Consider the following 27,467-nt stretch of genomic DNA (forward strand, 5'->3'; position numbering starts at 1 on the left):
TAGTTAATTTGTACTTAATATGAATGAATATTTTATTATTTAACTGGTCTTACTTAATGACAGCGCAGTTTACATAGCATGCTGTCAAGTACCACAGTCACAGGACCCTAACTGAGACACTTCGACTAGCTATCTCCTGCTACACTTTTGAAAACGTGGGGTTGAGGTAATACTGCGGAATACATTTTTCAGTTTTTGTTTTTCATAAAAGAGTGGAATGTGAGGGAAACACTTTGAAAACTACAAAAGTAGTCCATAGGTTGTATTTAGTGTTACATGTGAAGCTACATGGAACGTAAAATATTTAATCCTAACCAAACAATTAAATTAAAACGCAATATGGACTTTTATTTTGACGCTTATTGCAGTTTGCGAAACAGGAAGCTCCATTAAATGTTTCGTATCGATCTGATCTTTATGTTTAAAAATCAAGAAGTGCATTTGTGGAAATAAACACCTGCCGTGTTATTATTTTGGCGTCTCATTCCAGGAAGGTCAGCCTGTGTATTCATTAAAAAGTACCTTGCCTAAGCATGCTGTCGGACACAGGTTGGTGTTCTGGTTTTGTTCGCAGCTAGCTAGGTTAACCTAAAGTTGTTGTCTTCTCGTTTATATGCCAGTGAACGAGCCTGGGATCTGACACATGGCACGTCTCTGTAAATGGTCACCATGATTTTAAACATTTGTGTTTTATCAGCAGATTGTGGGGGTACGGGGTCTTGCGGGTCGGTCGCGGGGGAAGAAGCGACCTGCATCGGTGGTCACGGATAATTCAGCTGGAGAAAATCATTCCGTGCGTTCATCACGACAGGGGGCTAATATCAGAGGCAAACGAAGCAACAGCACCCCCACAGTGCAGGGCAGTGTACGTAGCCAAATAACGGAGCGTTTTCAGATATCTAGCTACGTTATATTAACGCGCTCGCACTGTGGTAGGCCGAATTATATTATTCCCCTCTTGCGAAATTCTAGACCAAAAGAAAAACGACGGACACAGAAGAAGAAGAAGAACAGACAGAGAAGCGGTTCAGGAGGTGTGAGAAGGCAGGCTGCGCCGCCGCGTACCCCGTGTGTTTCGCCAGTGCCTCAGAAAGGTGCCCCGCGGTCACTCACGGCTTGGCTTTAGTTTGGTGTTGGGCTCACATCTCTGGGTGACCTCGCCTTTTCCCACTCTCCAAAGGTGCGCAAAAAACGGCTATACATCGCGATGGTACCACTTATCCTGTGGAGAACACTTCTGTAACGAATGCTTTGACCATTACTACAGAAGGTGAGTTTGGGAAAGAGCAGATATCCTCAGCTGATGTTGGTGATGTACAATAATTAATTGTGTGTGTGTGTGTGTGTGTGTGTGTAACATGTAAGCCATAAGGATGGTTATGAGAAGTATTCCTTGTGGAAGAGGTTGTGGACAGGGAACGGGAAGAGTGAACCCAGTGTGAAAGCCTTCATGTCCGACCAGCAGCTTCCGTACTGGGTGAGTCTCCTGACCTGATCCGTGGTCCCCATGTTAAACTTGGCCCCTTATCCCAGTTTACTCTGCTCAGTGCAAATCATCCCTCCATTATTTGACGCTTTTGAGATGTTTGGAAACATTTGATAGATTAATATGTTTGCTTTCTGTGTTTGTGTTCAAGTTCAAGTTTGGTTTATTTATCACGTACATAGTCATACATGGTATAACTCGCAGTGAAATGGTTTTGTGTATCAATGTGCTTAACCTAAAAATGTCCCCTTAGTTAAAGGCACGTAGAGAGGTTCTGCCAGTTTGAAATCACTCCTCTTGCAGTCATTTTGAAAGCTTTTATTTTATTTTCTCTCCCATCGTGTCTCCACCTCACAGTCTTGGTCTCTCTCTTTAGGTGCAGTGCACGAAACCAGACTGTGGAAAGTGGAGACAACTTACCAAAGAGATCCAGCTAACCCCTTCACTGGCCTTGGCGTACTGCTGCGGCATGAAGCTCAGCAACGTTAAAGTAAGAGGGAAAAATGTCACGCAGGCCCAGCAGAGAGCTCTGCTCCTCTCACACGCGTTATCTTGGTCTTCCATAATGTCAGCCGAATCTGCTTTGTGCATGTATTGTGTAACTTTCTGTTTTTGTACATGCTGGGTAGTAAGAGATTTGTGATGTTTGTCGTTTTGAAGAGTGAAGGTCCAGATCAGTGTTCTCAGCCTGAAGACTTGGTGAGTATCAGGACAAACCTGACTGCTTTATCTCAGTTTGGCTCTGATTTGATGAATGAAAAGCTTAATGATTTATTTATTGTACCTTAACTGCTAGAACAGGTAGAGCAATGGGCCAGCAATACCAACGTGATGAAGTCGTTTCCCAGAGCTTTCATACTGATAAATAAAAGCGTCACAGAATTTTAACAGCATTTTCCAACAAATCGCTGTAAAAATGTGGCTAAAATGTTTTATTGGAGAAATCCTGCAGTCTTGTTCTATAAATGACGACAGCAGAAGAGTCAAGGTAGCTCCCCCCCCCCCCCCTCTCTCTCTCTCTCTCTCTCAGAGAGTGGCTGGGGTGCTGGACAGTTGGTGGTCCTCCATGCTAATTCTGCCTCCCCTGTTGAAGGAGAGCCCTGCCAGCCCTTTCCTCAGTGCCTACTACCCCGATTGTGTGGGCATGAGCCCATCTGGCTCCGCGCACAGCAACCTGCGTCCTGAGCAGCGACCGTACTATCCAGCCGCAGGGTGAGTGCCTGAGTGGAGCGGACAAGTAGGGCCCGTGAACGCGTTCGCTCCACACGCACCGGTCCCTGTCAATCACGCCATCTCTAGGGATGACTTTGCCATGACCTGTAATTGCTCTGGGAACACTAGATTCAGAAAACAGCAACATGTATGACAAAGTGTATAGCAAAGTGTGTTTCCAGCCCTGATGTGTGTCTGTCTGTCTCTCTCTCTCTCACTCTGTGTGTGTGTGGTGTGTGTGTGTGTGTGTGTGTGTGTGTGTGTGTGTCTCTCTCCTTTCTCTGTCTGTCTGTCTCTGTCTCTTTGTCTCCGTCTCTGTGTCCAGTCCCGAGTCTGAACCCATACTTCCAGCCTTTCTACCAGCCCAGCGAGTGTGGGAAGGCTCTGTGTGTGCGTCCGGATATGATGGAGTTGGATGAACTGTACGAGTTCCCTGAGTTTTCCCGGGACCCCACCATGTACCTGGCCCTGCGCAACCTTGTCCTGGCTGCCTGGCACAGGGACTGCAAGGTACCAGTCTCCAACCCTGGGGTGACGAGGTTGTGTGGACCCCCAGTGACACAGGAGCGAAGTGGGGGAGAGGGCGTGGATGTGAGCTTGGTTGTCTTGCAGCATACAGCAGTTTCAGCAGTAAGGCAGGCTGGATGGCCCAGACAGTTTCTGTCATGTCATGTATGCAGTCAGCAGCAGTTGATGCACTTGAGTGCTCGTGAAACTAAACCAAGACCCAGTGGCTTTGAGCTTGAGATTGCTGGGCTTGTGGAGACCGGTGGAGGTCTGGATGAGATCCCATGTCTTCCTCGTTTTGGGTGCTGCTTGCCAAAGCTACAAAAACAAAAACTGTTCTGTGACTGATCTTGTGATGCCGTTTTAGGTACATTAAGGATACGCGGTCATACTCAGACCGGCCTGATTCCGGTTTAGAGTCCATAACCTTGTCAAATAGGCACACAGCACTTAGGGAATTCTACTATCAGATCTTGTATTGCCAAGCGCATTGTGTTTGCCTCAAACGTTGCCATTTAGGTGAGCGGTGGGAGGAAGGTCTCACAGAGCCGTTGTGTGTCCCCGGCCACGTTCCCCTGAGTCCTGCCAGAACATGCGCTGGCCATTAAGCTGAGTGGAAAGTGCAGATGCAGGTGTTTCCGATGGCGTTCCGCCCTTCACCCTCCAGAGCCCCGCACAACGTCAGATGTTTCCAACAGCGTCCCATCCCGTATTGGAGGGGTGGAGGATGCCAGCTCCTGGGACTTGCTGTCCGTACTCTTTTAAACAAACTTGCTGCAGCTGTGGCATCAAATCAGATCAGAAGCAACTTAATCCTTCATTCTGGAACAGAGAGATGTCGATGTTACAGTAGGGGGTTTGGGAACAGTTGCGTATTATTTAGTCTGGACTGAAGTAATGAAGTTAGTTAATGACTTCCCATTCCCAAACACTGGGTCATTGTATGTTTACTTTGCCAGTCATTTATAATTTTCCTTGATTTATTTATTTAATTTATATATTGAATGTTTTTTAATGTTAGCGGTGCCTTAATGGCAGTAAACCATATTGACGTCCAGGAGCCTCTGACAGGTGCAGAAGTTGCTCCCCACGTGATCGTGCGGGGCCTGGTGCGCGTGCGATGCGTCCAGGAGCTGGACAAGGTTCTGCCCTTCATGACCCGGAAGGGTTTGGTCAACACTGGAATACTGCAGACCAATCAGCCTCTTCTGCCGGAGCCCTACCACAATGTGAGTCTGAGGGGCCCGCCACCTTAACACCACCTTAATACCTCAACATGGTGCATTAACAGTGTGTGTGTCTGTCCTTAGCACACAGACAGTTCATGAAGCTTTGCAGATTATATTAGCATCTCCCTCTCTCTCTCTCTCTTTGGCTGTGTGCAGAAGAAGGTATTGGTGATTGGAGCAGGAGCTTCTGGCCTTGCTGCGGCAAGGCAGCTGAAGAACTTTGGCTTGCAGGTCAGGCTGGCTTCCTCAGATACACCCACATGCTATATGTATGTGGAGCATGAGGCATGTACCCAGTCTTGAAATACAATCTTGAAATATTTTGTGTTTAATTAATGGGCCTCATGTCTGTTCAGTTGTGTTAGTAGGTGTGCACTGTGGCTAGAGAGAGATGTCTGGTTAACACAATTAATATTCTGAAGTTTCCTCTGTGAGCAATAATTATCTACCTATTATACAAAGATTGGCACAATATTGACTACTTTAGACTGGTTAAAAAGAGTTTCTATGGATTAGTCTTATTGGACAATTTACTTAAGCTAGGTCTGTGGAAACTGGCCTCAGAGATTCAGTGAGAATGTAATCCGGAGAAGATGAAATGAGCTCGTCACTGTTGTTATTGGTCGCCAGGTGGTGGTGGTGGAGGCGAGGGAGCGAATAGGAGGACGAGTTTGGGACGACACATCACTGGGCGTCACCGTGGGACGTGGGGCACAGATCGTCAACGGCTGTGTCAACAACCCCATAGCTCTAATGTGCGAACAGGTGAGTACAGCCTCCCACAATGCTCTATGATAATTAGCAGTTTAGTCCCCCATGCCATCAAAACTCACTCGCTCATTAACAGTCTGTATTTTAGCAGGTGTTTGTGGGTGGGTGGGTGTGGTGGGCTATGACTGTCACATGTGCTGCTGACACACTGAGCTGGGCTTTGGTGTTGTCTTCAGCTGGGCGTGAAGATGCACAAACTCAGTGAGCGTTGTGAGATCCTCCAGGACCGTGGCCAGTCCACAGATCCAGCCGTAGACAAGCGCATGGACTTCCACTTCAACGCCATCCTGGACGTCGTCTCCGAGTGGAGGAAGGACAAAACGCAGAACCAGGATGTCCCACTGGGGGGTACTGGACGTTCCAAAGGGACGAGACACACACAGACAAGCGCTGCATGCAAGCCCCAGCGGTGTTGGGGGGGCAAGGCAGGACAAAATTAGATTTCAATTTATATAGTGGCTTCGTTCACGACATTTTTTTTAGTACTCTCGTTTGTTTGTTTTTGATTGGGATAATTTTCAAATACTGCCTTGGGTCTTGGTTGTACATAAAAAGTCTGTTTTGTTTTTTAAATGGGTTGATGATTGGAAAGGATTTGTTCAGGACTGTTCTCACAGCCCTTTCCGGGCAAGATCCAACACTTGATGCCAATCTTTTTTCCTTATTTATTTATTTATCTATTTACTTGCACACTTTCTTCCTCCTCATGGGTTCTCATGACCAGAGAAGATCCAGGAGGTGTACAAGACGTTTCTGCAGGAGTCAGGCCTTCGGTTCAGTGAACTGGAGGAGAAGGTACTCCAGTTCCACCTCAGTAATCTGGAGTATGCCTGTGCAAGCCCTCTGGACCAGGTGGGTGCGGGAGTTCTGAGAGGTTTGGGTATATTTAAGACACAGTGAATATTCCTCTCTCTATTTTACTATGGTCCACATGCTCCTTGTTTCTCTGTGTCTGTCGGTTCCATGGGTTTTCCGGATCCACTAAAAGAGATCCGCTTTTCTGAGATGAAAATCAGAATACACTCAACTTCCATTACCATGCCAGCGACTGTCCGATAGATACTGATGTGTCCTAACACTAATCTCCTGAATACCATCTCTTTAGCCTTTATCCCACTGTAGCACTGAACGGTTCTGAGTTCAGACGGACATTTGTCAAACGTTCATGTCCAGAGTGGCTTGGATGTATTCATCAGTGTGTTTCCTGGGAAATGAACCCAAGACCTTAGTGCTGAACCATCTCTACCATACCGCTGCCATGTCCGTGCTGAGGCTTTGCAGAGAATAGTTTACCACCCAAATGGTCACAAAATGTCCAGTGATGGACAGAGTTTAGTTGGTGGTGCACGCTACCAGAAGATCTCTAGTCTGTCATTGGTGTAAGTGCAGTCTGCATCTATAAAACACATCTGTATGAGTGATGTACCGACTACAGTGGGCAGTGCAGATGTCAGCAACTCCCTGCTCTGCCTATGTGGATCGATAAGTGCACATATGACACTAAAACAATTATTATTTATTTTGAACCTCCTCATGTCTGTGTGTTTTGCAGGTGTCTGCTAGATCGTGGGACCATAATGAGTTTTTTGCGCAGTTCACTGGTGATCACACGCTGCTGACCCAGGGCTACTCCACCCCACTACACCACCTGGCTCAAGGCCTCGACATCCACTTCAATAGGCCGGTACGCTCAGGCTGCATGAGTCCTCCTCTCTGAACGAGCCTGGGGACTCGTCTGTTACTCGACTGTAGGAGGTCAGCTCCAGTGGCTGTCTGAGTGCAGGGGACTGTTTCTCTGCTCTCCGTCTTACTTCTGGTAAATGATGGAATAAATGAATGAAAGGATGAACCTCCTAAATCACTAAAATCAGTATCTCTGTGTAGGTAGAGGCAATCGATTACTCAGGCAACGTTGTGAAAGTTACCACCTCAAACGGAACACGGTACACTGCTCACAAGGTACGGCAGTTTAGATACATCCCAGCCATAGTGAAATTGTTGTCCTGAGACAAACCTGGTCCCGCATTGCAGGTGTTGGTGACGGTTCCGTTAGCTCTCCTGCAGAACAACACCATCCAGTTCAACCCTCCTCTGCCGGACAGGAAGCTGAAAGCCGTACATAGCCTTGGTGCAGGCGTGATAGAGAAGGTGGGGGCTGCTGCAAACACCTCTGATGGGGAAATATCACTTGTCCTTTGCAAAAATGGAAAGTGACGTTTTAAATAGGGTTGCTTATCTTTTACTTTCTTTCTCTAGAGGTCCGCCGAAGTTTTGACTGTTTAAATTCTGGTGTTTAGTAAACTGCATTTCGACAAAGGTCATTGTCACATTACGAATGGAAAAGCATAAGCTGATCTACAGGGAAACACAAAAATAAACCAAAGATTCTAAAATGAAGCATCATTGAACACCTCACATAGGCTGTTTCTGTGAACCTGGTTTAAAGTCTGGGATTGAGAGGAGGCTTTTGCTAGGCTGTGTGGAGTCCGAGTCCGAGGATTGTGAGCTGCGATGGTGGTTCTTGTGTTTCAGATAGCACTGCAGTTCCCCCACAGGTTCTGGGATGCTAAGATCCAAGGAGCTGATTATTTTGGCCATGTTCCACCCAGTCCGGAGAAGAGAGGCTTGTTCAGTGTGTTTTATGATATGACTCCTCAGGTTAGACTTCTCAAACCTCTCTATTTTATACTCACACAAATGATTTTTGAGTTTGTCCATTTGGAATGAATTTGTGGCCAATTCCTAAATACCACACACAAGTTTTCCTGATCTGGAAAATGTAAGGGCATTATTAGGGTTGTGTATGTGGCCTTCCACTTTTCTAATGTAACTGTTGTAAGAAAACTTTGTGTATCCAAACTGGTGGCCTTTTATTACAAGAGAGGAAAAATCAGACTTATTTTTCCCTGACCACATAAACAAGGGTTCCCATGGGTCATGGAATTCCAAAAGATTATTCCAGACATGGAAAATCGGGGGATTTGATCATTTTTATGTCAAGTCATTGAATATCAGGGAATTTCTTTGGTATCATCCTTAAATTGTAGTTGCCATTTATCAAAATCTTATATTTTCACATGTATTGTGTGAGTGGTATTTATAGATGCTTGATTTTTTTTTTTTTTTTTTTTTAACTCTTGCCCAGTTTACAAAGCTTTTCTGTCTACTATAGGTCATGGAAATTCAGCTTTTTTTGTCAGGGTCAGGGAATTTGACATTTAACCTCCGTATAAACCTTTCTCTCTTTTTCTCCACCATATAATCAGAATGCTCCACTGTGTCTCATGTTTCTGATGAAATAATTAGTTGTGAGATGATGATGATAATGATGAATGCCTACTGCTCACTGGATGAAGAAGTGTCCTGTGCATCAGGTTTTACTAGGCTTGGGTTCTTAGTGCCTACCTGTACCATGTCCCTGCAGGGAGACCAGTGCGTGCTGATGTCTGTGATCACAGGACAAGCTCTGACGATGATCCGGGATCTACAAGATGCACAGGTGGTGAACCTCTGCATGACTGTCCTGCGGGAACTCTTTAAGGAACAGGTAACCTCACCACTGAACTTTCAGGACATTCCTGCTTGTTTGTTATTGTATAACATGCTCAAATGTGTAAATCACAAGAATAACTTTGGCCAAAAAAATATCTGGGATAGAAAATGAGTGCAAAAGTTTTGTTTATAGGGTTATTTCACGAGATGATTGATCTTGCACAATTTAATATGAAGCAAGAAAAAAAAAACCTCTAATAGATCACTATGACGATGGTTTCAGACAGGGCCATGAATGAGTCCGCACCCAAGTCAATTAGCCTCCATGGTGTTGTGCCGTAGGAGGTTCCGGATCCAGTAAAGTACTTCGTTACACACTGGAGTCAGGACACATGGTCACGGATGACATACAGCTTTGTGAAGACGGGGGGTAGCGGGGAGGCCTATGATGTCATCGCTGAAGATGTGCAAGGGAAGGTCTTCTTTGCAGGCGAGGTGAGATGGTCTTATCTGGACAGTACAGAACAAAGACACAGAAGCAGGGAACAGTTGTGTGTAAACTTGTTAGCACACTGAGATGTTACCACATGCCTGAGTCAGGAGCTAGACCCCCAGCCCGGTCTGCCGAATTCCTCCCTACTTTAACAAATGCACTGAAACTAGAGATTAAACCAAAGAGTTCATTCAGGTGTGTTTGAGCTAGTGAATGACCGAACCACTGGGTTGGCTTCCAGGACCAGAGTTGGACACCTATGGCCAATATATCTTAAACCCATCAGACATTATAATGCAAGTGGAACAGTGTTGCCTTTTTAGTGAAAATATTCATTGTATGCAAAGCAAAATCTAAATGTTTTTGTCAAGAAAATATAACCTGGGTTACAGAACTCTAACTACAGCTGTAACTGAGATTATATCCTCATGCTCTGGGTGAGCTGCTGACTGCAACCTAACTGCTTATGCCATCAGTAGTGTTTTCATTTTCTCACATTTGTTGCTGTCATTTGGACTTGACTTGGTGTGTGTTTCGTACCTTGCAGGCTACAAACCGGCACTTTCCTCAGACAGTAACAGGCGCGTATCTAAGTGGAGTACGAGAGGCCAGCAAAATCGCAGCGCTGTGATGCTCCGCGCAGGTGCTGGCAGGACCGAAATGTCCCGTCACAGCCTGGTTCTTTTGGTACAGAAATAACCAGAGGAAACAAGCCACCATTTCTCCGACCTCTAGCCATCCCGTCCTGGAATAGGACTAGGACAGAGTTAGGGGGTGGGTGGAATTAGGAACCTGAGAATTAGTGTGTTTATCCTTTCTGGATTGGGCAAGGATTAGATGTTTCAGTTCTTGATTGTACATTATCATACAACTTTTCTTGATTTTATTCCATGGTTGAGTTTAATGCAGTGAGGGTTCTCAGATCATCACCCTTGGAAGTCCATCTGTACGCTTGTTTCCACTGTAGGGCTGGACGATTCTGAGTACCGATAGTAACTGTTCCAATCGTATTTCCACACAAACACGGTTCTGCACGGAACTCTTGCAAACCATGCTCAGCAGGGGTACTGAACCATGCTCAAAGACACAACCATTTGGGTTGGATGGCTTAATGACAGTATTCACTGATTGGTTCTACATGTTTCCTCTCATCTCATTTGCATATAACGTTTATCGCCAGGTTGCACAATTTTGCAGTCTTCTGCCCAAAAGTACAAATCACGGCCGAGTGGTGAGCCCTCTACCGTTGTTACCACACAGTTGCTGATGAATTTCAATGTGTTTGTTGTCGTTTCAACTTGACCCACATTTCATATTCAATCAATGAAAGTGACGTTATGTGATTGCTGTCCGTCCTCCAGTGCATTCGGTGCAGTGGCCGAAGCCCAAGCGAGAACTCGGGAGGCAGACAGCCAAGGTGTTTCTTCTTTGTCCCGCAATCGAATATTATTTCTAACAATCGATTGTCTAGTGTGGTTTTTTAATGATTCGATTATATAATTGAATATAGAATATTGGTTGAAGGCAGTAAAGAAAACCTAGCACCAGCACACTCTTCCTGGCCCTGATTTCCAGCTTCAGGATTCCCGAACGACCCGCTATGGCTTGGGAACCTGGTTGTTCCTACTTCAGTGAACATAGATTTACATTTTACTGCTCTCTGTTTTGCTGATCCCGGGTAGTTTTGTCCTTCAAAGGAAACATGACAATATTGACCTGAAGTGTCTGGAAAATTGTACTCTTGTGTATTTGCATTAAATTTTCTATTGACCCCCCCAACTAAGAACAACTGGATATTGTAAAAGTAGAATTTTTGCATGATGATTTGGCTCTGACACAAAGTTACTACATACAGAGTCAGGACAAGTTCATATGAATTTAAAATATTTACTGTACTTAATTATGATCTCTTGATATAGCTTCATTAAAAGTTAATATATGCATACTGTAAATAGTCTGGAATTTGTCTTGTACCCTATCTTTGCCTTCTTTTGTAACAAATTTTGAAGCCCCCTCCCCCAATCTCCCTAATGGAAAAATAAATCTGCGTAAATGTTGCGCATTTGTGAAATACACGAATGCGTGCTTTGAATGTGTGGCGCCATTGCTTGGATCTACATCACCTCGCTGCACTGATTCGGAAAGCAGTTAATGTGATTGTGTAGCTAGTAATCTAGTTACGAATTAAAGATAATCTTTAAAAAAAATAAAATAAAATGGACGCTAGCTAAATGGAAAGTTCATCGATTGTACGAAGCTAACTGACAGGCGAGCTGGGTGGCTAGCTACTTACTAGTAACCTATTAGGCCTAGTTGCGTCCAGAATAATTTCCTTTGCTGGTTATTGTGAGTAACTGGGATTGCACATTACTCTCAGTTAACTGAAGTTACCTGCTCCGGCGCTAAAGTGGTTAGCAGTTGTGAATTAAATAACTACCTTAACTTGATTTAAAATGCTCTTTTGGACAAGGCAAAGATGCTCACAAACGGCCTGTGCATTGCTATGTATGCTAGTTAGCTAACCTGGCTAGCTAAGTAATATTAAAACCTCTCTGGCTGGATGGTTAGCTGGTTTTCTTTCTTGTTCATTGTCAGTTTTACCAAGATACCACAGTGTTTTCTGACCACAGCTAGCTAACTTAAACCCACTAATAATCGACCATATTCTCTCAGGCGGGTTTAGGTCCCAGAGCCCGCAGGTACCATGACTGGCATCCAGAGCAGAGGTGGTAGTGGACTCGGGTGGCGTTTCCTTAGCTAACGCTAACCTAACTGTATTTTGACGGAGCAGATTTTCAGACGTTATGTTTTAGCTAACTGGTGTGTGTGTGAATTGTCTAGGCTCTGTCGGAGATAGCTCGGATGATGAACCTTTAAGTACACTGATGAAGTGGAAACCGACGCCGGAGAGGACACACTACTTAGGAGAGACATGTAAGGAAAGCCCGTTCTCAAGTTGACCTGACAGTTACCTTGTCCTTTCACAACTACGATGATAAATCGACTTCCATAACATGTACGCAACTTGTTAAGCTTCAGTATGAGTGTGCTCAAAATATTTACGGGGTAAGACATTTCAATCGTATGGTTGTCGCTTTCCGTACTTGATATGTCCTCCTACAGCGCTGGCTGTGGATGGCAGGGTTGGCGGTCCTTACAAGCAGCGTTCATCTGCGTCGCTAGTCTCCGACTTTCTGGAAGACGCTTCATTGAAGGAGACTTCCAAAGAGTCAGCCGCAGGTGATCTCGAGTATTTAATTTTAAAAAGTCAAAAAGTACTTACTTTTTGAAAATAGGTCCTTGCCAAATGCGAAAGAAGACGGGCGTTCGAGTAGGACAGCGAAATGTCATATTTAGTTTTTGTCTCATCACATGAGTAGACCGGTGTCTCACCATGTCTGTTTCCTGGGCCTTATATTTGGATGAGGCAAAAGAATGGAATTATATTTTTGAATGGAAGTATAGTTTTATAGTTTGCAATTAAAATAACTGGCCTTCATTTTTACCTCATGTACTTGTGAAATGTGCTTTATAACACTTTTACCTGATTTTTAGAGTCACCTGGACACAGCTCAGATAGTGAGCCTCTAAGCACACTGCTTAAATCCAAGAGATCTGCTCCTGTGATTGCACACAGGCATCAGAAGACTGGTGAGGACCGTGATGGGACTTTATCAGTTATCAATAGGTTTGAGTCTGTGATGGAGAATCCGTTGATGTTGTGATTTAAGATGCACACTGTTAGTTTAAAACACATCTTTTCTTACCAATTGTTACCTGCTATTGCGAAAGTGCAGTTAGCAATTACAACCGTCCTGTAGGAGATGTTCATTAAACATTTTTGAATGTGAACACTAAAGTGGTCAGTCCTCTTACAAACCCTCACTCATTTATGTTGGGTATTAAAGATGCGTCCATCAGGTGGTGAGGACGTATTAACCCTATCTGGCACACAAGTGTAACGGAGAACCACAGAGAACATGTTTACGATTTCCAGTCTTAAGGAAAAAGGGGGAATGTGGTCATATTTTAGGTAGTTTGGACACATCAGGTTTGTGACTGTGGCCCTGAATAACAGAGAACGCAGATGGTTGTTTCCGTTTGTTGCTAGCTGTAAAAGAGTCCTCGGATTCAGAGGATGACCAACCACTGACGACTCTGATCAGAAAGACTACACAAAAGGAGGTCTCAACACTGGGTGAGGAACTGTGCGCTGCTTTATTTTGCCAAAGTGAAGCTATGTTTTTATTCTATTTTGTTCTTTTTTTGTAATTTATTCATGAGGTATTTTGAGTACACTTTTGCCAGTAAACATTCACAGCTGGCAAAATTACAAGAATATTTCACTGATTCTGTGATTTTAGATGCCAAAAGCCCAAAAAGGTGCAAAATGAGAGCAAGAGCCTCCAGTCTGAGACAGTCATCGCCATCACGAGTGAAGACCACCCAGAAGCGAGGAAGGAAAGGTAGTGGACTCTGACCCAGGAACACTCATGACTGGAGGGGTCTGTGCTCTAAAGTCTCACCTGCGTGAAGCCCTCAGTCTAGCATGAATCTCTTATCTGATGTGCAGTCAGGCCAAATACCACAAAAAGTGAAAATAAAAATATGGAGGTGAAAACATTTGTTGCTATTTTGCCATCACCCAGGATTCCTAGAATTACAGCATTTATCTGAAGCTTTTATCCAAAGTAACTTACAATTCAAACTGAACACGACTTGAGTAATTGAGGGTTAAGGGTCCTGCTCAGGGGCCCAACAGTGGCAACTTGGCAGTGGTGGGACTTGGAACTGGCAACCTTCTGATTACTAGTCCAGTACCTTTTAACCACTGAATTCATCTGTGAAAGAAAAAATGATTTTCTACCGAGTCTGCAGGACTCCCTTCCTCAGCCCAGTTTTTGCTCAAATGAACACACTTCATGTTGTTTTCTGATGGTCTTATCCCAGGAAAGCCAGAGACAGAGAGAATGGATGCAGCACCTTCTACAGCTGAGAACCAAATGCCTAAAAGGCGAGGGCGACCTAAGAAAGCAGACACACAGGCTAAAGGTAGATGATCGCCTGGCAGTCAGCACAGGACAACGCTGTTCTGTCCCACAGCATACTTTATTTTAATGACCAGTAAGCCAGACGCACACTTGCCAGTGGACACGTGTGTCTAATGATCTCTCTCTAATAATCAGTTTTTCTTTGAGGTACTAAGAGAATTTTAACAAATCAAAAAGAATATTTACACATTCAGTATTTCAGTATCCTCATGTTTGATTAAAGATGTATTTTCTTTATTTTTTGGATAAATGTTATATTAATCTAAACATCACTTAATAGTTTTACATTTACATTCCTAAAATGATCATCCTACAGCGCCCTCTAGTGACACGTCTGACGATGAGCCCTTGAGCTTGCTGGTTGGGAAGAAGAGTCAGCCTGAAATGAAGCAGGCGGTCGTGGTGCTGAAGAGGTTGTCAAAAAGTGACGTCATGGACGCGATGGCACAGGAGCGCAAGCGCAGCCGAGAGCAGATCGGTGAGGATTGCAAACGTCCAGCACTGCTAGCAAGTCGACATTCCTTCATAGTACACTAGAGCAATAACTGAAAATGTATCAGCATGTTCTGTAAAACGGGCATTAACTCTATAAACTGGATAACCATTTTGTAAAATTGTATGATCTTATTTTTTGCTGAATGCTGAAAAAAGCAGACAGTTGTTCAGTGGAGTTATGCAAAACTGGTACTCATGATCTGCAGTTCTGTGGCACGTGTAGTTAATGTCCATTACTTTCCGACTGATGGATTGCTGCTCCGTTGTCTTCTGGGTCGTTAGCTGGAGTGGGAACAGGAAGTGCTGTGGAGAGCTCTGACGAGGAACCTCTGAGCCTTAAAGTTAAGAGACTCAAGAGGCAGACCAAGCCTGCCCAAGAAAGTCCAGCTGCGGGTAAGAGCTGCCCCACAGATGCAATATCCATTTCTGTCTCATCGTCATAGATACTCTGTAGATATAACCACACTGGCTGTCCCAGGCTAACAGGTTAGGTTTTTTTTTTCTTTTCTCACTTTAGACTGTCTAGTCTAAAGTCTGGTCTAAACTGGTGCCCAAGCTGAGGAGACGTTTGAAATAAACTGTTAACACTGGATGTGAGGTCTTGGGTTTCAGTCCTGCATTTTGCAATCACTGGTAGCTAACTAGCAATGTAATATAATGGATTGACTATTTTGTTGAGAGTCCTGCCTCCTAGATGAAGGGAGGTTGAGAAGTCTGTCATTCCTGAACCTTGAGGCCTGTGATTTGAACAGCTGTGTTATGATAAAAATGAGCTTTCAGTTACTATGAAATCTAACTAGCTGTTCTCACAACCCATGTGGACTAGCCGTTTAAGAATGACATAAACATGTCTGCATCTGCCTTCTCCAGAGATAGCGATGAGGCCCGTTAACTTGCAGGAAATGTGAAGTTATCCTGTTTGTCTTGCTACACACCTGCAAAAAGTTTGGGTTTTACAGATTAAATCCTGGACAGTGAAGGTTAAGGCTAGGGTTAACTAATATCTGGTGAAAAGCCAATTAGGCCTTAATGCTGTGGTGTTCTACTGGCTATAGAAAAGCTTGTTAAAAGACATGGCGGACCCTGGTCTATCGCACTGTTGGCAGATACCAGTTCAGAAGAAGAACCCCTGGAGAAGCAGGTGAAGACTGCACAGGGGAAATATAAGGGCAAAGAGAGGACCAATGGCGAAGATGAAACACCCAAACCAGGTGAGCCTGGAGACCGCCTTGGAAACGGCTGACTGGGATTAGTTTGAATTCATCTGAAGTCACAAAGTGTGACCTGTATGTCATCAGTGTTTCATAATGACTTGAGTGAGAGCCCAGATTATGAAGGACTATGAGGTTTCTGTAGTGGACAAATAGCACATTGGCCTTGTTTAGAGGACAGTCAGGTGTTTGTGAACTTTGATGGAAGAAACGTATGTGGATTTAACATTTTTTTAAAGTCATTCTTCATTTATGTGTGTGGTCTCAGTGAGTCCTTCATTAAGACTGAGTATCCTTAGGGCAGGTCGAGGAAAGGTCAAACTGCTAGTGGCACACTGAAATAAAAAGTGCACGGAAGTCACGATATAATCACCAGAGTCGTGCAGAAGGCTGGAATGAGGCTCCCGCTTTCAGAAAGGTTTGTATCATCTCCATCTCCGTTCTCTCCTTCAGAGTCCAAACTGGCTGAGGTGTTGAAGGAAGACCTGGACGACAAGTGTCTGGCTGAGAGGGAACCCGAAGAAACGCCTCCGTCTCCTCAGAGAGAGCCTGGCAACAGCTGAACGTCACGTGCGCGCGCACACGCACATCCGTGAGGTTTGGTGCATCTAACAAACTAAGATGTTTGTAATATTTACATGATATCTGTATGTGAACATTTGTTCTGTCGGGTGACTTTACACAGACTGAGCCTGAGAGAGTCAAAGCAGAGGACACTCGTTGATGCGTCATTCTGTGATCAGCGCTTCTCTTACATTTGCTTTATTTATAGTAATGACAGTATTAAACCATCAGATTGATTTGTAACAACACATGAATCTCTCATGTTGCGCATGAATGCATGAAATAGGGTTTTTAATATAGTTTCATTTTCTAATTTTTTTTAATAGTATTAATCTGTTTTTATGTTCTGGCCTCTTATGTTGTGAATGCCAGTGTTTTGATTTGGGGTGTTTGTAGACAAAAAACAAAACAAAACAATTTTTATTCAGAGTTCTATAGAGATTGTTTGAAAGGATTTTGATAATTGTGGATAAGTGTGAATAGTGAGTTATAACAAGGCTGTATGAAGGTTAGTTCAAATTTGTTGTTTTGATATTAGTGTTTCATGCTTTTAAAATCTGCATTTATTTTGGTGTGCTGGTTATTTTTAATGTTGGGTTTTTTTTGTTTGTTTTTTTAAATAATAAGATGGAGCAGTGTGTGAAAACAGATTGTATTAGTTGGAAATACATGTCACTAGTGCTGCCGTTATCTTGGTGTATGGGTTTGTTGGAGCGAATATTACAAACATTCCAACTTTGAGTTTGATTTGTAATGAAAAATGTGAAACCCTGCTGCCCACCTCTACCGCCACTTTTATTCTAAAATCCAGATGCTTAGCATTGCTGTAGACAACACTCTCTCTGTGTGTCTGTGTGTCTGTCCACCAACGAGTCCCCACAAATACTGCGTGTGGGTGCACAAAGAGTGAATGATCACCCCTCCAGATTTAGCAGTATGGAAAATTCTGTTTTTGCAACGAATTTAGTGCCATATCTGGATCAATGTTTCTATGAATTTAAATCTAGTCAATACTGAATTTTAAGATGCCTTGTTAAGCAACACTTATGTAGTGGTCAAATAAATAGGGTATTGTAATATAACTGTATCAACACTCACATTTATGTTTACGGACATTAACACTAACTGATATATTTTATTCTGATAAAATACCAATGAAAATGTGGAATTGAGCACAAACAGGTATGAACAGATCATGAACAAAAAGGAAAAACTCAAATCAACAGAAGTTCATAATATTTTAGGAGCTTGGTATATTTAGAAGGACTGAGTTCTTATAAGTGAAAAAGTTGTTGATAAGAATTAAAGAATGGGCTCAGTTCAGCGTCTCACTGACTAGACATAACGTACTGCTTTTGGCAGCCTAGTCTAACGAATGAATGACAGGTCTAGCGAGATACATCAGAACCAAATTAAAACCAACGTGTGTTCAGCATTTATCGTGTAGCTGGTGAATGCGTAATCTTGGGATCTTACCTAATTCATTCGAAGTTTAAAAACAATAAAACTGACTACTTGACAGGGTATGAACAGAGCAAATTAACTTCAAATGTAAATCTCCACACATGCTGTGGAAATTTGATCCGTTTCGGAAAAGAATATATAAAACACTAAGTTAATTGCCAAATGCAAGCGGTACAAGAATTTTGTCCTACGGAGGGATCCGTAGCTAGCTCATAGCACTGCAAAGTTTAGGTGTGCAGAATCTTGAAGTGATAGCTATCCTATACTATAGTGTTTTGTGTCGCATTTCCTTCAGAGATACGACATATGTCTGTTAAGACAATGAAAATAACCAAATGTTAGGTTATACCTGTACGGGGCTAGCTAGCTGGGATACATAGGCTACTTTTAGTTCGTACTTTCACTCCTTCAGCATCAAACACCTTAGCTAAGATAGCTAGCTAGAAGCTAACGCTAAACTAAACTAGCCACCCAACTTGCTAAATAACCAATATAAAATAGCCATTAAGTAGTATAATGTAATTAGATAACAGCTTGTATCATTGGGCAACCTTACCCGTTGTCTGGTAAGTCACATAGCTATCTAGTTATGCTGTCATATCTGACAGATAGGTTAGCTAAACATTTTTCAGTCTCTTAGAATGTTTAGCTAGCTAGCATAGCTAGTTAGGCTAACGCTAGTTGGCTAATTTGAAACGAACGAAGATGTAGTTGTTAGATAGGCTAACGCTAGCTGGCTGCACTGCCAAAGATTTTTGAACGCCGGGGTTTTGGCTCATAACCGATCCAGACAGCATTTCAACATTGGTCGGACCTTAAGTCAACGAGACATTTGTGTTTTGGTATGAAATAATCGTACCGACAAGCTGTTTTTGACGCTTTTTAGGAGTGAAGGATCTTAATTGTCACGTTAGATCATATTTCGCGGCCTTGTAATGTAATTATCACTTGATGATGACTTGAAGACGTCTAGGTCATATGTACCCCAGCTTTATATAGAAATGGCAGAACTGCGATGCAGGAGAGAGAAGGACGACCCTGCGTCTGAAGGACCATTAGGCCGGCTTTACGAAGGTAGGTTTTTGGTTTTTTTGGGTACTTTCTTGTATGTGCATTTTATAACACTATAAACGTTCATCTTAATCGTTTAATTGCCAGAGCACAACTTTTTTTTATGTCAACTTGTTATCCCGAATGTAGTTTTAAGGACGTTAGTAGGTCCTTGGGTAAACTGTTGTGAAACATTTGAAAAGTTGAAACGACAGACGAGGACGACAGCACTGCGACACGCGCAGGTGCAGAGGTCGGAACGGCGGATGGCGCGCACGCAGATGGAGAAGGTCCCACAGCTGGGGACGCAAGAAAGGGTGGCACGGATGTAGAGGGCGCCTCATCCCCTAAAGAGGAAGAGAAAGTAGATCATCTCTCCGCTAACGGCACAGGCTCAGCCGAAGGAGCTCACAGATGCAGTAAATGTGAGCCTTTCTACCCTGCCAAGGTTTTGATAGTGAAATACTTGCGCCACGCTTTTTTTGTTTTGTGTTGCTGAGTCATCTTTGATATGTTTTTGTTTGCTCACACAGACTGCTGACAAAGTTGTTTTGGTTATTACATTTCAAGTCAAGCACATTTGTAACTGTGGAAGAGGGTGTGAGAGAAATTGGTCTCAGGTTACATTAGTCATGTTGGTGCTTTTGCTTTCAGAATCCTGAATGTGTAATCATGGTTAATGTGGCAGCTCTCCTTACATTTGTTAACGTGTGGATCACTGCAAACAACTCTTTACTTACAGGTTCATAATTTAGTTTACATACACTGTGTACATGCATGTTGTAGTTGTGGCCATATCACAGTGCTTGTTGTTAAACAGTTATGACCTGGCTATTGTGCACCTGACTGTATTGATCATAGTTTCTCTCTCTTTATTTGCTCTCTCTCTTACCACCCCCACCCCCCAGTAGCTGTTCTTTTGCAGCGTGTAGTGAAGTTGTTCATTGGTTGCCTAGCAGCAGTGACCTGTGGGATGATATATGCTGTGTACCTGTCTACCTACCACGAGAGGAAGTTCTGGTTCTCTAGTCGGCAGGTGAGGTGGCACCATGTTTGGTATTTGCATTGAGAGCACGTTCCAAGCCCTCACCCACCCCACTCAGGTGTAAAAAGGCATGTTTGTGTTCATCCAGTTTCCTCTTTGTGTACCTAGTTGAAGGCAGTAGTAAAAACACAGATTCTATGATTATGAAACTCTGAAGCATGTGTTTTCATGTTTTTATTTTTAGGAGATGGAGAGGGAAATTACCTTCCAGGGAGGCAGTGGTCTCTATTACTACTACTACAAACACATGCTCTTTGCCTCTTCCTTCGAGAAGGGTAATAAAACTCTAGCCTTGCTCTTTCTGTGAAATATTTAGTTATGCAGATGGAACAAAACATTACGCAGGCATATATCACTGTCTGCTGTTTAGTAATATTCATGTCTGAGGGTTAACAATATTTACAACACCTTTTTAAAGTTATTTTAAAAATGTATTTCAGAACATGCATGTACAGTTACCATGTCAAATTTAGTCTAATTGATCCCTGTTTTCTCTCCCCTTCTGTGCAGGTGTGTATGAGCTAACGCGGGATAACAGGACCGTGTCGGGCCAGACCATAAACGCAGTAGAGCAGCTGTCGCTCTACCCAGAGCTCCTCTGCAGTTTGCTCTATAAGCTCAGTGGCAGTCAGGTCTCACCTTCCTCACATTTGTTCGTGTTTATCTTTATCCGCGGACGCTCTTGTTATGGCTGTGTGTGTGCTGCTAGTGCTGTTTACATTCCCAGCAATATCTTTTTAAAGGAAAAATAAAACCTAAAATAAATGTTTCTGCCATAATGTCTGAATTTACCCAAATTCACCTGTAATCTTCTCTCTCGCTCTCGTGCTGTAGGACTCTATTGAGCCGGTGTATTTCTACATAGGGGTGGTGTTTGGTCTGCAGGCTGTGTATGTCACGGCGCTGTTTGTGTGCAGCTGGGTGATGAGTGGTACCTGGGTGGCAGGCTTGCTGGCCGTGGCCTGGTATATCATCAACAGGTGAGACTGTTTCAGGCGTGCACTGGGACCCTGTACGCTGCTAGTTTACTCTGTTCTCAGGACTGTCTTCACATCAGTGATACTTTTAGGTTCATCTTGTGGTGTTCCCGAGCACTTTGAAATTGTGCCGTTAAGCTGTCTCTGTGTTTGGTGTATTAAACATTTGGGTCCAGTGATGACGTCTGAGACACTTCAGGTTTGTCGGGTTTACGTAACTGTAGGCACGTTTTCTTGCTGGTGAGTTGGTGTATTTATCATTAACGTGCGTGCGTAGCTTGACGCACACGGCTGCTGTCCCTCTCTTTGACTGTGCGCTGCAGGCCGGACACGACAACCGTGGTCTACGCCATCCCCCTGCGCGACAACTGGGCCCTGCCGTACTTCTCCTGCCAAGTAGCTGCCCTGACCAGCTTCCTCAGCAACAACATCAGCGCTGCTACAGAGGTGTGCATGCGCCAGCAGCACCTGAACAATCCGTACGCCTGCCACTTTCCCTCCGCAGGCTCCGCTTTTCAGCGGCCTTACAGGCGCGGAATTTAGTTGTGTTGCTGGGTTTTATTAGGTGGTTGTTTTTGTCTGTGCTGTTTGCGTGTGTTTTAAGGAGGCTGGTTTCTGTGTGTTGTAGATGTTCTGTTACCTGCTGATGAGTGTGACGACATTCACCTTCATCGTGATGTGGGAGCACGGCCACTACGTGCTGTTTGTACAGGGTGTGGTGCTGTTACTGCTGGACTGCTTTGACTTGATACCAGCCCGCAAGGTACCCCCCACCCCACCCCACCCCACACACACGCGCACACACACACACCAACTGAATGACTTCTCTCCCTCCTTCTCGGGTCTGGGGACAGACGGCGGACATCCACAAAGTGTATCTGAGCTCCTTGCTGCTGGCCTATGTCCTCCAGTACCAGAGATCAGCTCTTCTCTCCTCCCCCCTCCTCAGTCTGCTCGTAGCCAGCCTGCTGGCCAGGTACCTCCAGGTAACAACCCCCACCCCACCTCAAACCAGGTAACCTCATGCCCCCCACTGCTGACAATGTGTCACATGCTTGTTGTAACCTCATATGTTCACCATTGTAGCAGAACATGAAGATGGGGCCCCTGGTGGCCAGGCTGATGAAGCTCGTTCTGCACCTCTATCTGGTCTTCACCACAGGCATCACCTTCAACTATCTGGTGAAGGTGAGACCGAGACAGCTGCTGTGTGTGCTACATAGCCCAGGAGAAGGTTTCTTTCCACGCGACTGGCAGGTCTGAATGCCTACTTCTTTCTTTTTGTAGAAGATTCTTCCAGTGGATCAGAGTGATTTTATTCTGAAATTTCTGGAAGTCAAGTTTGGACTAAATTCAACAACGTGAGATTCAACACACACACACAGCAGTCCACCACATGCTTCTGACTACTGCCAAGAACCATCTTTACAAAACAAGAATTCCTTCACATACTGTGTGTGTGTGTGTGTGTGTGTGTGCACGCGCGCACGCGCATGTGTCTGTGTTGTCAGGGAGTTCATCCCCAATCTGCTGCTGTGTGAGGAGGGATTCCAGTCCCCAGGACAGGACCTCTTCCTTCGTCTCACTCAGGCCTCTGTCCTGCCGTTCTATGTACTGGTGATGCTTGTATGTCTGTTTTCCACCATGCAGGCCATCTACAGGAGACTCAGGTTTGTCTGTGTGAGGCACACAGTTGTGGCTCTGTTTCTACATGTTGTTGTTTGTGTGGTCATGATCAGCTGAAGGCCATTAACAGGTAAAATCGTGGCTGGTGAGCTGTCCAATCATAGGGAAGCATTCTGGTTGCCATTCTTGGAGAGGATGATGGGTAATGTATTTCTGTGTGCAGTGGAGAGCGTTTGATGGGCGGTGTGCAGATGGAGCAGGGGCGGATAGGAGAGCGTCCAGAGGTGATCTACCACGTGTTCCACACGCTGCTGTTTGGAGCACTCGCCATGCTGTTTCAAGGGTAGATGAGTTCATTCACCACCACTGTCCACTACACTACTAATAACCACCCCTGTCCACTGCTTTGGTTATGCTGACGGTGAACACTGCTACCTCAGGTGTGAGTCGTTGTCTGCTAATGGTCAGTGCTGTAGTGAAGCTGTGGGGATTAATGAAGTGAGATGTGTGTGACTGGGCCCTGTCCAGGGAGCGCGTGTGTGTCTGACCGTTCCTGTCGCCTCTCCCGCACTGTAGCATGAAGTACCTGTGGACACCGTATGTGTGTGCGTTCACTGCGTTTGGAGTGTGTTCTCCTGAGCTGTGGGTGACCGTGTTCAGATGGGTCAGACTGAAGTCGGTCCACCCTGTAGTACTGGTGGGTATGGATGGACGGACGGATGGATGGATTCTCAGTATACCCCATAATACTCTTTGGCCTGTTCTACTCAGAGAGCAATTACTCTTGGTGGTGTTTTACAGGCGCTAATACTGAGCACAGCAGTACCCACCATCATTGCCTTCAGCTTATGGAGGGAGGTGAGTGTGAGAGTCTGTGAGGGACACGGGTTTGAGAGGCTGTCATTGTGTTTTAAATTTTGACACTGCAGAAACCTTCACAATAACAATAAACTGTCTGGCAGTTATTGTAAATGTTTATGTTCTCACACTGGTCTTTCATTAATGACATTATGATAATGCTTTATAATTGTTGACTGAAGTTTTTATTTCTGAAAATGTGTGGGGTGGGGGGTGGGGGGACATGACTTTATGTAAGGCAGGGAGGGGGTTGTGTAACATGCTCTATTTCTTTGCAGTTTTTTCCACGCGTGTTGTCTGAACTAACTGAGGTTCAGGAGTTTTATGATCCGGACACCGTGGAGCTCATGAACTGGATTAAGTGAGTTTGAGATGTACAGAAACGCGTGTTCTTTTACTCTGTGTGTGTGTGTGTGTGTGTGTGTGTGTGTGTGTGTGTGTGTGTGTGTATACACGTGTGTATGAGGTGAATGGGAGAGTTCCTGCAAATAGAAAATGTTTCTCTACATTGTTCATCCTTTTATCTAAACAGATTTTATTGGCAGTAAATTAACTTTTAAATCTCTTAACTTTGGTGAGCAAAATGAACTTTGTGTATAAAGTGATGAAAGATGTGAAGTGGATTTGGTAGAGGCTGGTGGGTAATGTAGTTCTCTGAAGCATTATTGATGAGCAGTGCTGTGTGTCTCTCTGACTGTCTTCTGTAGGAGTCACGCTCCACTGGCAGCTGTGTTTGCTGCCAGTCCTGCATTGCTGGGCACAGTGAAGGTGTGCACAGGGTGGCCAGTCACCAGCCTCCCCCTCTACACTGACCTCAGCCTACTACAGAGGAGTGAGAGTGTGAGTATGTATACGTGTGTGTGTGTGTGTGTGTGTGTGTGTGTGTGTGTGTGTGTGTGTGTGTGTGTGTGTGTGTCACCAGTCTCCCTCTCTAAACTGACCTCGGCCTACCGTAGAGGAGTGAGAGTCAGTACACGCGTGTGTGTGGTATCTCTGTCAGGGACCTCGGGGCACTTGACGTTCTTTTGAATTAATGTCATTGCCACACATGGGCTGGTATTGGTGAAACATTTCTCCTGCAGATCTGCTGACCTAGGATCTGGTTTTGTGAATACTTCTCATGGAGAGCACAGACACACACGACTTTGCAGAGTACCTTGAAATAGGAAGTTGTGTGTGTGTGGGTTTTTTTAAAGGTTAGTTGATCCCAGAACATGGTGCTGCCTGCCAGAAACTTCACAGAGCTGCATCCAGACAGACTTTTGCTCTTCTGTGTTCCACTGTGGAAGGCTACTTGAGCGGTGGACTATTTTACTAGCATGTGGGAGTATTCTGAGCGATGTGACGTCATGTTTGTGGCATCATGTTAGAGTCTGTACTGACATAGGTGAGGTCTGTGGTTAAGGTGTTGACCCTGTAGAACTGAGCTACACAAATCACAACCCTGCAGACGCAGCTCCTGCAAATTCATCGCTTTCCCCTCACCGAATGCTGTGAGGATAAAGAAATGGTTTCACGCATTGTTCAGCTACATGAAATAACAAAATCCAGGACTTCATTTTGATTCGAGATTGAGATTTGTGTGCTTGCTCCTGACTTGCTCCTGACTGAAACTCTCAATTGTGCGTGTTTTTGTGTGTGCACAGACGTATCAGGTGTATGCCATGCGCTCTGCTGAGGAGGTCTACAAGCTTCTTACGGCTCAGCAGAGCAGCTTCGTGATCGTGGAGGAGGAGCTGTGTAACCAGATGAGCTCTGTCAGAGGCTGTAGGATCAAAGACTTGCTCGACTACGCCAATGGACATGTTCGTCAAACTTTATATTGAAAAGATTTAATTACACCTATTACAAATCAAATACTGACTTGTAATAAGCGTATTGTATTTTTGTTCTAGAAAAACGAATTCTAGTTTAAGGGATTTGTTATTTTCGTGTTGTCCACTAGGTGGTGTATGACAAAGGTGAGACGTACACTTTCGCCAAGTACGGGCGATTTTGTCACGAGATCAAAATGAACTACTCCCCGTACACCAACTACTTCACGCGGGTGTTCTGGAACCGCTCGTACCACGTCTACCGCGTGAACTCCGTCATCTCCTTCCAGTACTGAGGGTCATCGTTTACTCGCCATCACTCCTTTCTGTTTTTGCTTGCTTTCTGTCGTTTTTCTCCTGCTCTCTGAACTTTAGCGCCATTTTGCATCAGACTCCTTGACTGTGAGCTCTGAAATGCCATGAGATTTAAAAATTTTTGTTTTGTTTTTTTAGGATTGTTTTACTCTGAATCAGATTCTAATTATGCACAGAGTTTTGGTGCTGGGTGTGTGTGTGTGTGTACGTACACATCTCTGTCCTTAATATATTCCATATGACTCAAGAAAGAAAGCAACCAGATCACAAAGTCCAGTCACAGCACACAGTAAGTAAGTATTGTGGGTAATGTGGTTTTAGAGTTTGAGAATAGTGCAGGCTGGTTCTGTGGCTGCCTCAAAAAGGAATTTATTATGCCATGTCTTTTTAGGGCTGCTATTACTGGAAATGTCTAAGCAAGTGACACACATTTCTCAGCTGTTCTGTCTAATCCCATAGTGGAGGAGAAAGTTTTACCTTTACACTAATGAGAACAACCCCCCTTGTATTAGATTTATATTGCCACTTCCTGCATAACACACCTGCAGTGCTGTAGTACCCTTCCTCTGTCTGCAGGCTTTGCTGCACTGGCAAGCACCTTGGAGTCTTAAAACTATACAAATGCCTGATTAGGCTTGTCTAAGGTGTTGACACAGACGTGGGGCATCTTCAGCACCTGGAACCGTCCCTGCTGGTGCTGTGACAGTTCCAGGCATCACCTGGCTGCTCAGAAATCTGTCAGGTTTTCCCCACATGTTTTTTTTGTGTGTGTATAGGCACATAATGAAACAAATATATATCTTGCCTAAAGATGCAAGTTTGTTTTTCTCCCCTTAAAATAAGCCCTGATTTAAATTAATCAATCTCTGAAGTCACAAGCCATTTTTTCTGTTGTCCCTGTCTTGAGGCCAGTGCTTGATAGGCTCTGGTAACAAATGATGATGAATATTGGGCAAATATTCAAATCTACACTGTATTTGCAGCTCAGATACTGACGTTTACAATAAGCAATTGTATCTACGTTGGTGGTGAAGGCATTTTCTTGCAATGAGTTGCACCTTTGATAGAATACTGTCTTCAGTCTGTGTGATCATGTGATGTTTTGTTGTGAACAGTACATGGTCATATTAAATCAACTGTACACACCAGCAGACTGGTTTGCAATTTTATGGATTGTCTTGTCTTAGTATTTCATATTGTCCTGTGTTCAGTGTGATGTAACTTGTTTTATACACTTGTCATGATGAGAAGTTTCTTTGCTCTGGTCTGAATCAGTTAACGAGTTTGTAAACTTGGAGTATTTTCCCCTCTCGGTTGGGAATGTTTTCACGCGAAAAATGCCAGCGCTCCAAAATGCGTCAGAACAAGCCAGGACCTGTCGGGTCAGACCTGTTGGTCAGACCTGTCGGGGCGGGAGGAAGAAGGTCCTATTGAGTGCATATTTCTACGGTGTTTAACAAGGAGAGATGGCAGAGATGTCATTTTTCATAGCTGTAGCAAGTAATCGATACCTAATCTAATCCTAATATCTAATTAGTGTACCAGGGTAATATGCAACTTGCTGGTGCAGCTGATAGTTGGGTCGGATCGAGGTCAGAGCACATTCTCATCGCAAAGTTCCAGAGTTAGTTTGGGACCGGACCGAGACCATCTCATCTCAAGGGTCTCGTTGCGCCTGTTTTGGTTCGCGTCCGATCGCAGTTACTGTATTCACACCTGTGCAAACGAATCGACTCAAGGGTGAAAACCGATTCAACCGGACTCTGGTTTCACTCGAGAACTTCGAACGTCAAGTACGGCTCTGCTT

General features: G+C 44.3%; 3 protein-coding genes across 14 annotated transcripts; all 3 read left to right on the forward strand.

The window, feature by feature from the left end:
• Nucleotides 1-382: 382 nt before the first annotated feature.
• On the forward strand, nucleotides 383-11,263 carry LOC113588607 (lysine-specific histone demethylase 1B). The gene is given in 23 exon segments (XM_027027857.2): nucleotides 383-549; nucleotides 701-723; nucleotides 725-865; nucleotides 973-1,094; nucleotides 1,181-1,270; nucleotides 1,366-1,477; nucleotides 1,863-1,976; nucleotides 2,147-2,185; nucleotides 2,517-2,678; nucleotides 2,680-2,698; nucleotides 3,024-3,208; nucleotides 4,264-4,434; nucleotides 4,591-4,665; nucleotides 5,065-5,199; nucleotides 5,382-5,553; nucleotides 5,930-6,057; nucleotides 6,758-6,889; nucleotides 7,090-7,164; nucleotides 7,237-7,353; nucleotides 7,738-7,863; nucleotides 8,630-8,752; nucleotides 9,040-9,192; nucleotides 9,738-11,263. Coding segments are annotated over 23 exon segments (2,514 nt in total). The 5' UTR covers nucleotides 383-533; the 3' UTR covers nucleotides 9,822-11,263.
• LOC113588609 (muscle M-line assembly protein unc-89-like) lies at nucleotides 11,264-17,291 on the forward strand. Of its 7 annotated transcripts, none has more exons than XM_027027876.2 (12): nucleotides 11,264-11,343; nucleotides 12,032-12,124; nucleotides 12,314-12,430; nucleotides 12,746-12,841; nucleotides 13,302-13,388; nucleotides 13,555-13,656; nucleotides 14,141-14,242; nucleotides 14,558-14,719; nucleotides 15,019-15,129; nucleotides 15,792-15,947; nucleotides 16,401-16,544; nucleotides 16,633-17,291. In XM_027027876.2, the coding sequence occupies exons 2-11, from the start codon at nucleotides 12,076-12,078 to the stop codon at nucleotides 16,508-16,510; spliced, it is 1,092 nt and encodes a 363-aa protein (XP_026883677.2). In that variant the 5' UTR covers nucleotides 11,264-11,343; nucleotides 12,032-12,075; the 3' UTR covers nucleotides 16,511-16,544; nucleotides 16,633-17,291. The 7 variants fall into 7 exon arrangements, with proteins under 7 accessions (XP_026883677.2, XP_026883668.2, XP_026883669.2 ...); XM_027027867.2 differs by having other exon boundaries at nucleotides 11,286-11,916; XM_027027868.2 differs by having other exon boundaries at nucleotides 11,286-11,916; nucleotides 16,401-16,539.
• An 865-nt stretch (nucleotides 17,292-18,156) lies between these two features.
• On the forward strand, nucleotides 18,157-26,808 carry LOC113588608 (probable C-mannosyltransferase DPY19L4). Of its 6 annotated transcripts, XM_027027860.2 has the most exons (20): nucleotides 18,157-18,541; nucleotides 18,965-19,049; nucleotides 19,229-19,450; nucleotides 19,934-20,061; nucleotides 20,255-20,345; nucleotides 20,581-20,702; nucleotides 20,905-21,050; nucleotides 21,371-21,494; nucleotides 21,676-21,810; nucleotides 21,902-22,033; nucleotides 22,134-22,235; nucleotides 22,335-22,408; nucleotides 22,559-22,717; nucleotides 22,897-23,016; nucleotides 23,250-23,370; nucleotides 23,475-23,531; nucleotides 23,810-23,892; nucleotides 24,239-24,371; nucleotides 25,178-25,336; nucleotides 25,477-26,808. In XM_027027860.2, the coding sequence occupies exons 2-20, from the start codon at nucleotides 18,977-18,979 to the stop codon at nucleotides 25,639-25,641; spliced, it is 2,346 nt and encodes a 781-aa protein (XP_026883661.2). In that variant the 5' UTR covers nucleotides 18,157-18,541; nucleotides 18,965-18,976; the 3' UTR covers nucleotides 25,642-26,808. The 6 variants fall into 6 exon arrangements, with proteins under 6 accessions (XP_026883661.2, XP_035379740.1, XP_026883663.2 ...); XM_035523847.1 differs by having other exon boundaries at nucleotides 18,157-19,049; XM_027027862.2 differs by having other exon boundaries at nucleotides 18,157-19,049; nucleotides 22,137-22,235.
• Nucleotides 26,809-27,467: the final 659 nt, after the last annotated feature.

Source organism: Electrophorus electricus, chromosome 2 (assembly GCF_013358815.1).
Source record: "Electrophorus electricus isolate fEleEle1 chromosome 2, fEleEle1.pri, whole genome shotgun sequence".
NCBI classification, from domain to species: domain Eukaryota; kingdom Metazoa; phylum Chordata; class Actinopteri; order Gymnotiformes; family Gymnotidae; genus Electrophorus; species Electrophorus electricus.

Coding starts and splice junctions, on each gene's coding strand:
- LOC113588609 (XM_027027867.2), top strand. CDS start 11,895: ATGACTGGCATCCAGAGCAGAG. Junction 11,917..12,031: donor GACTGGCATCCAGAGCAGAG/GTGGTAGTGGAC, acceptor TGAATTGTCTAG/GCTCTGTCGGAGATAGCTCG. Junction 13,657..14,140: donor CCAGAAGCGAGGAAGGAAAG/GTAGTGGACTCT, acceptor GTCTTATCCCAG/GAAAGCCAGAGACAGAGAGA.
- LOC113588608 (XM_035523847.1), top strand. CDS start 18,977: ATGGCAGAACTGCGATGCAGGAGAGAGAAGGACGACCCTGCGTCTGAA. Junction 20,346..20,580: donor TGCCTCTTCCTTCGAGAAGG/GTAATAAAACTC, acceptor CCTTCTGTGCAG/GTGTGTATGAGCTAACGCGG. Junction 22,409..22,558: donor TTTGGACTAAATTCAACAAC/GTGAGATTCAAC, acceptor CTGTGTTGTCAG/GGAGTTCATCCCCAATCTGC.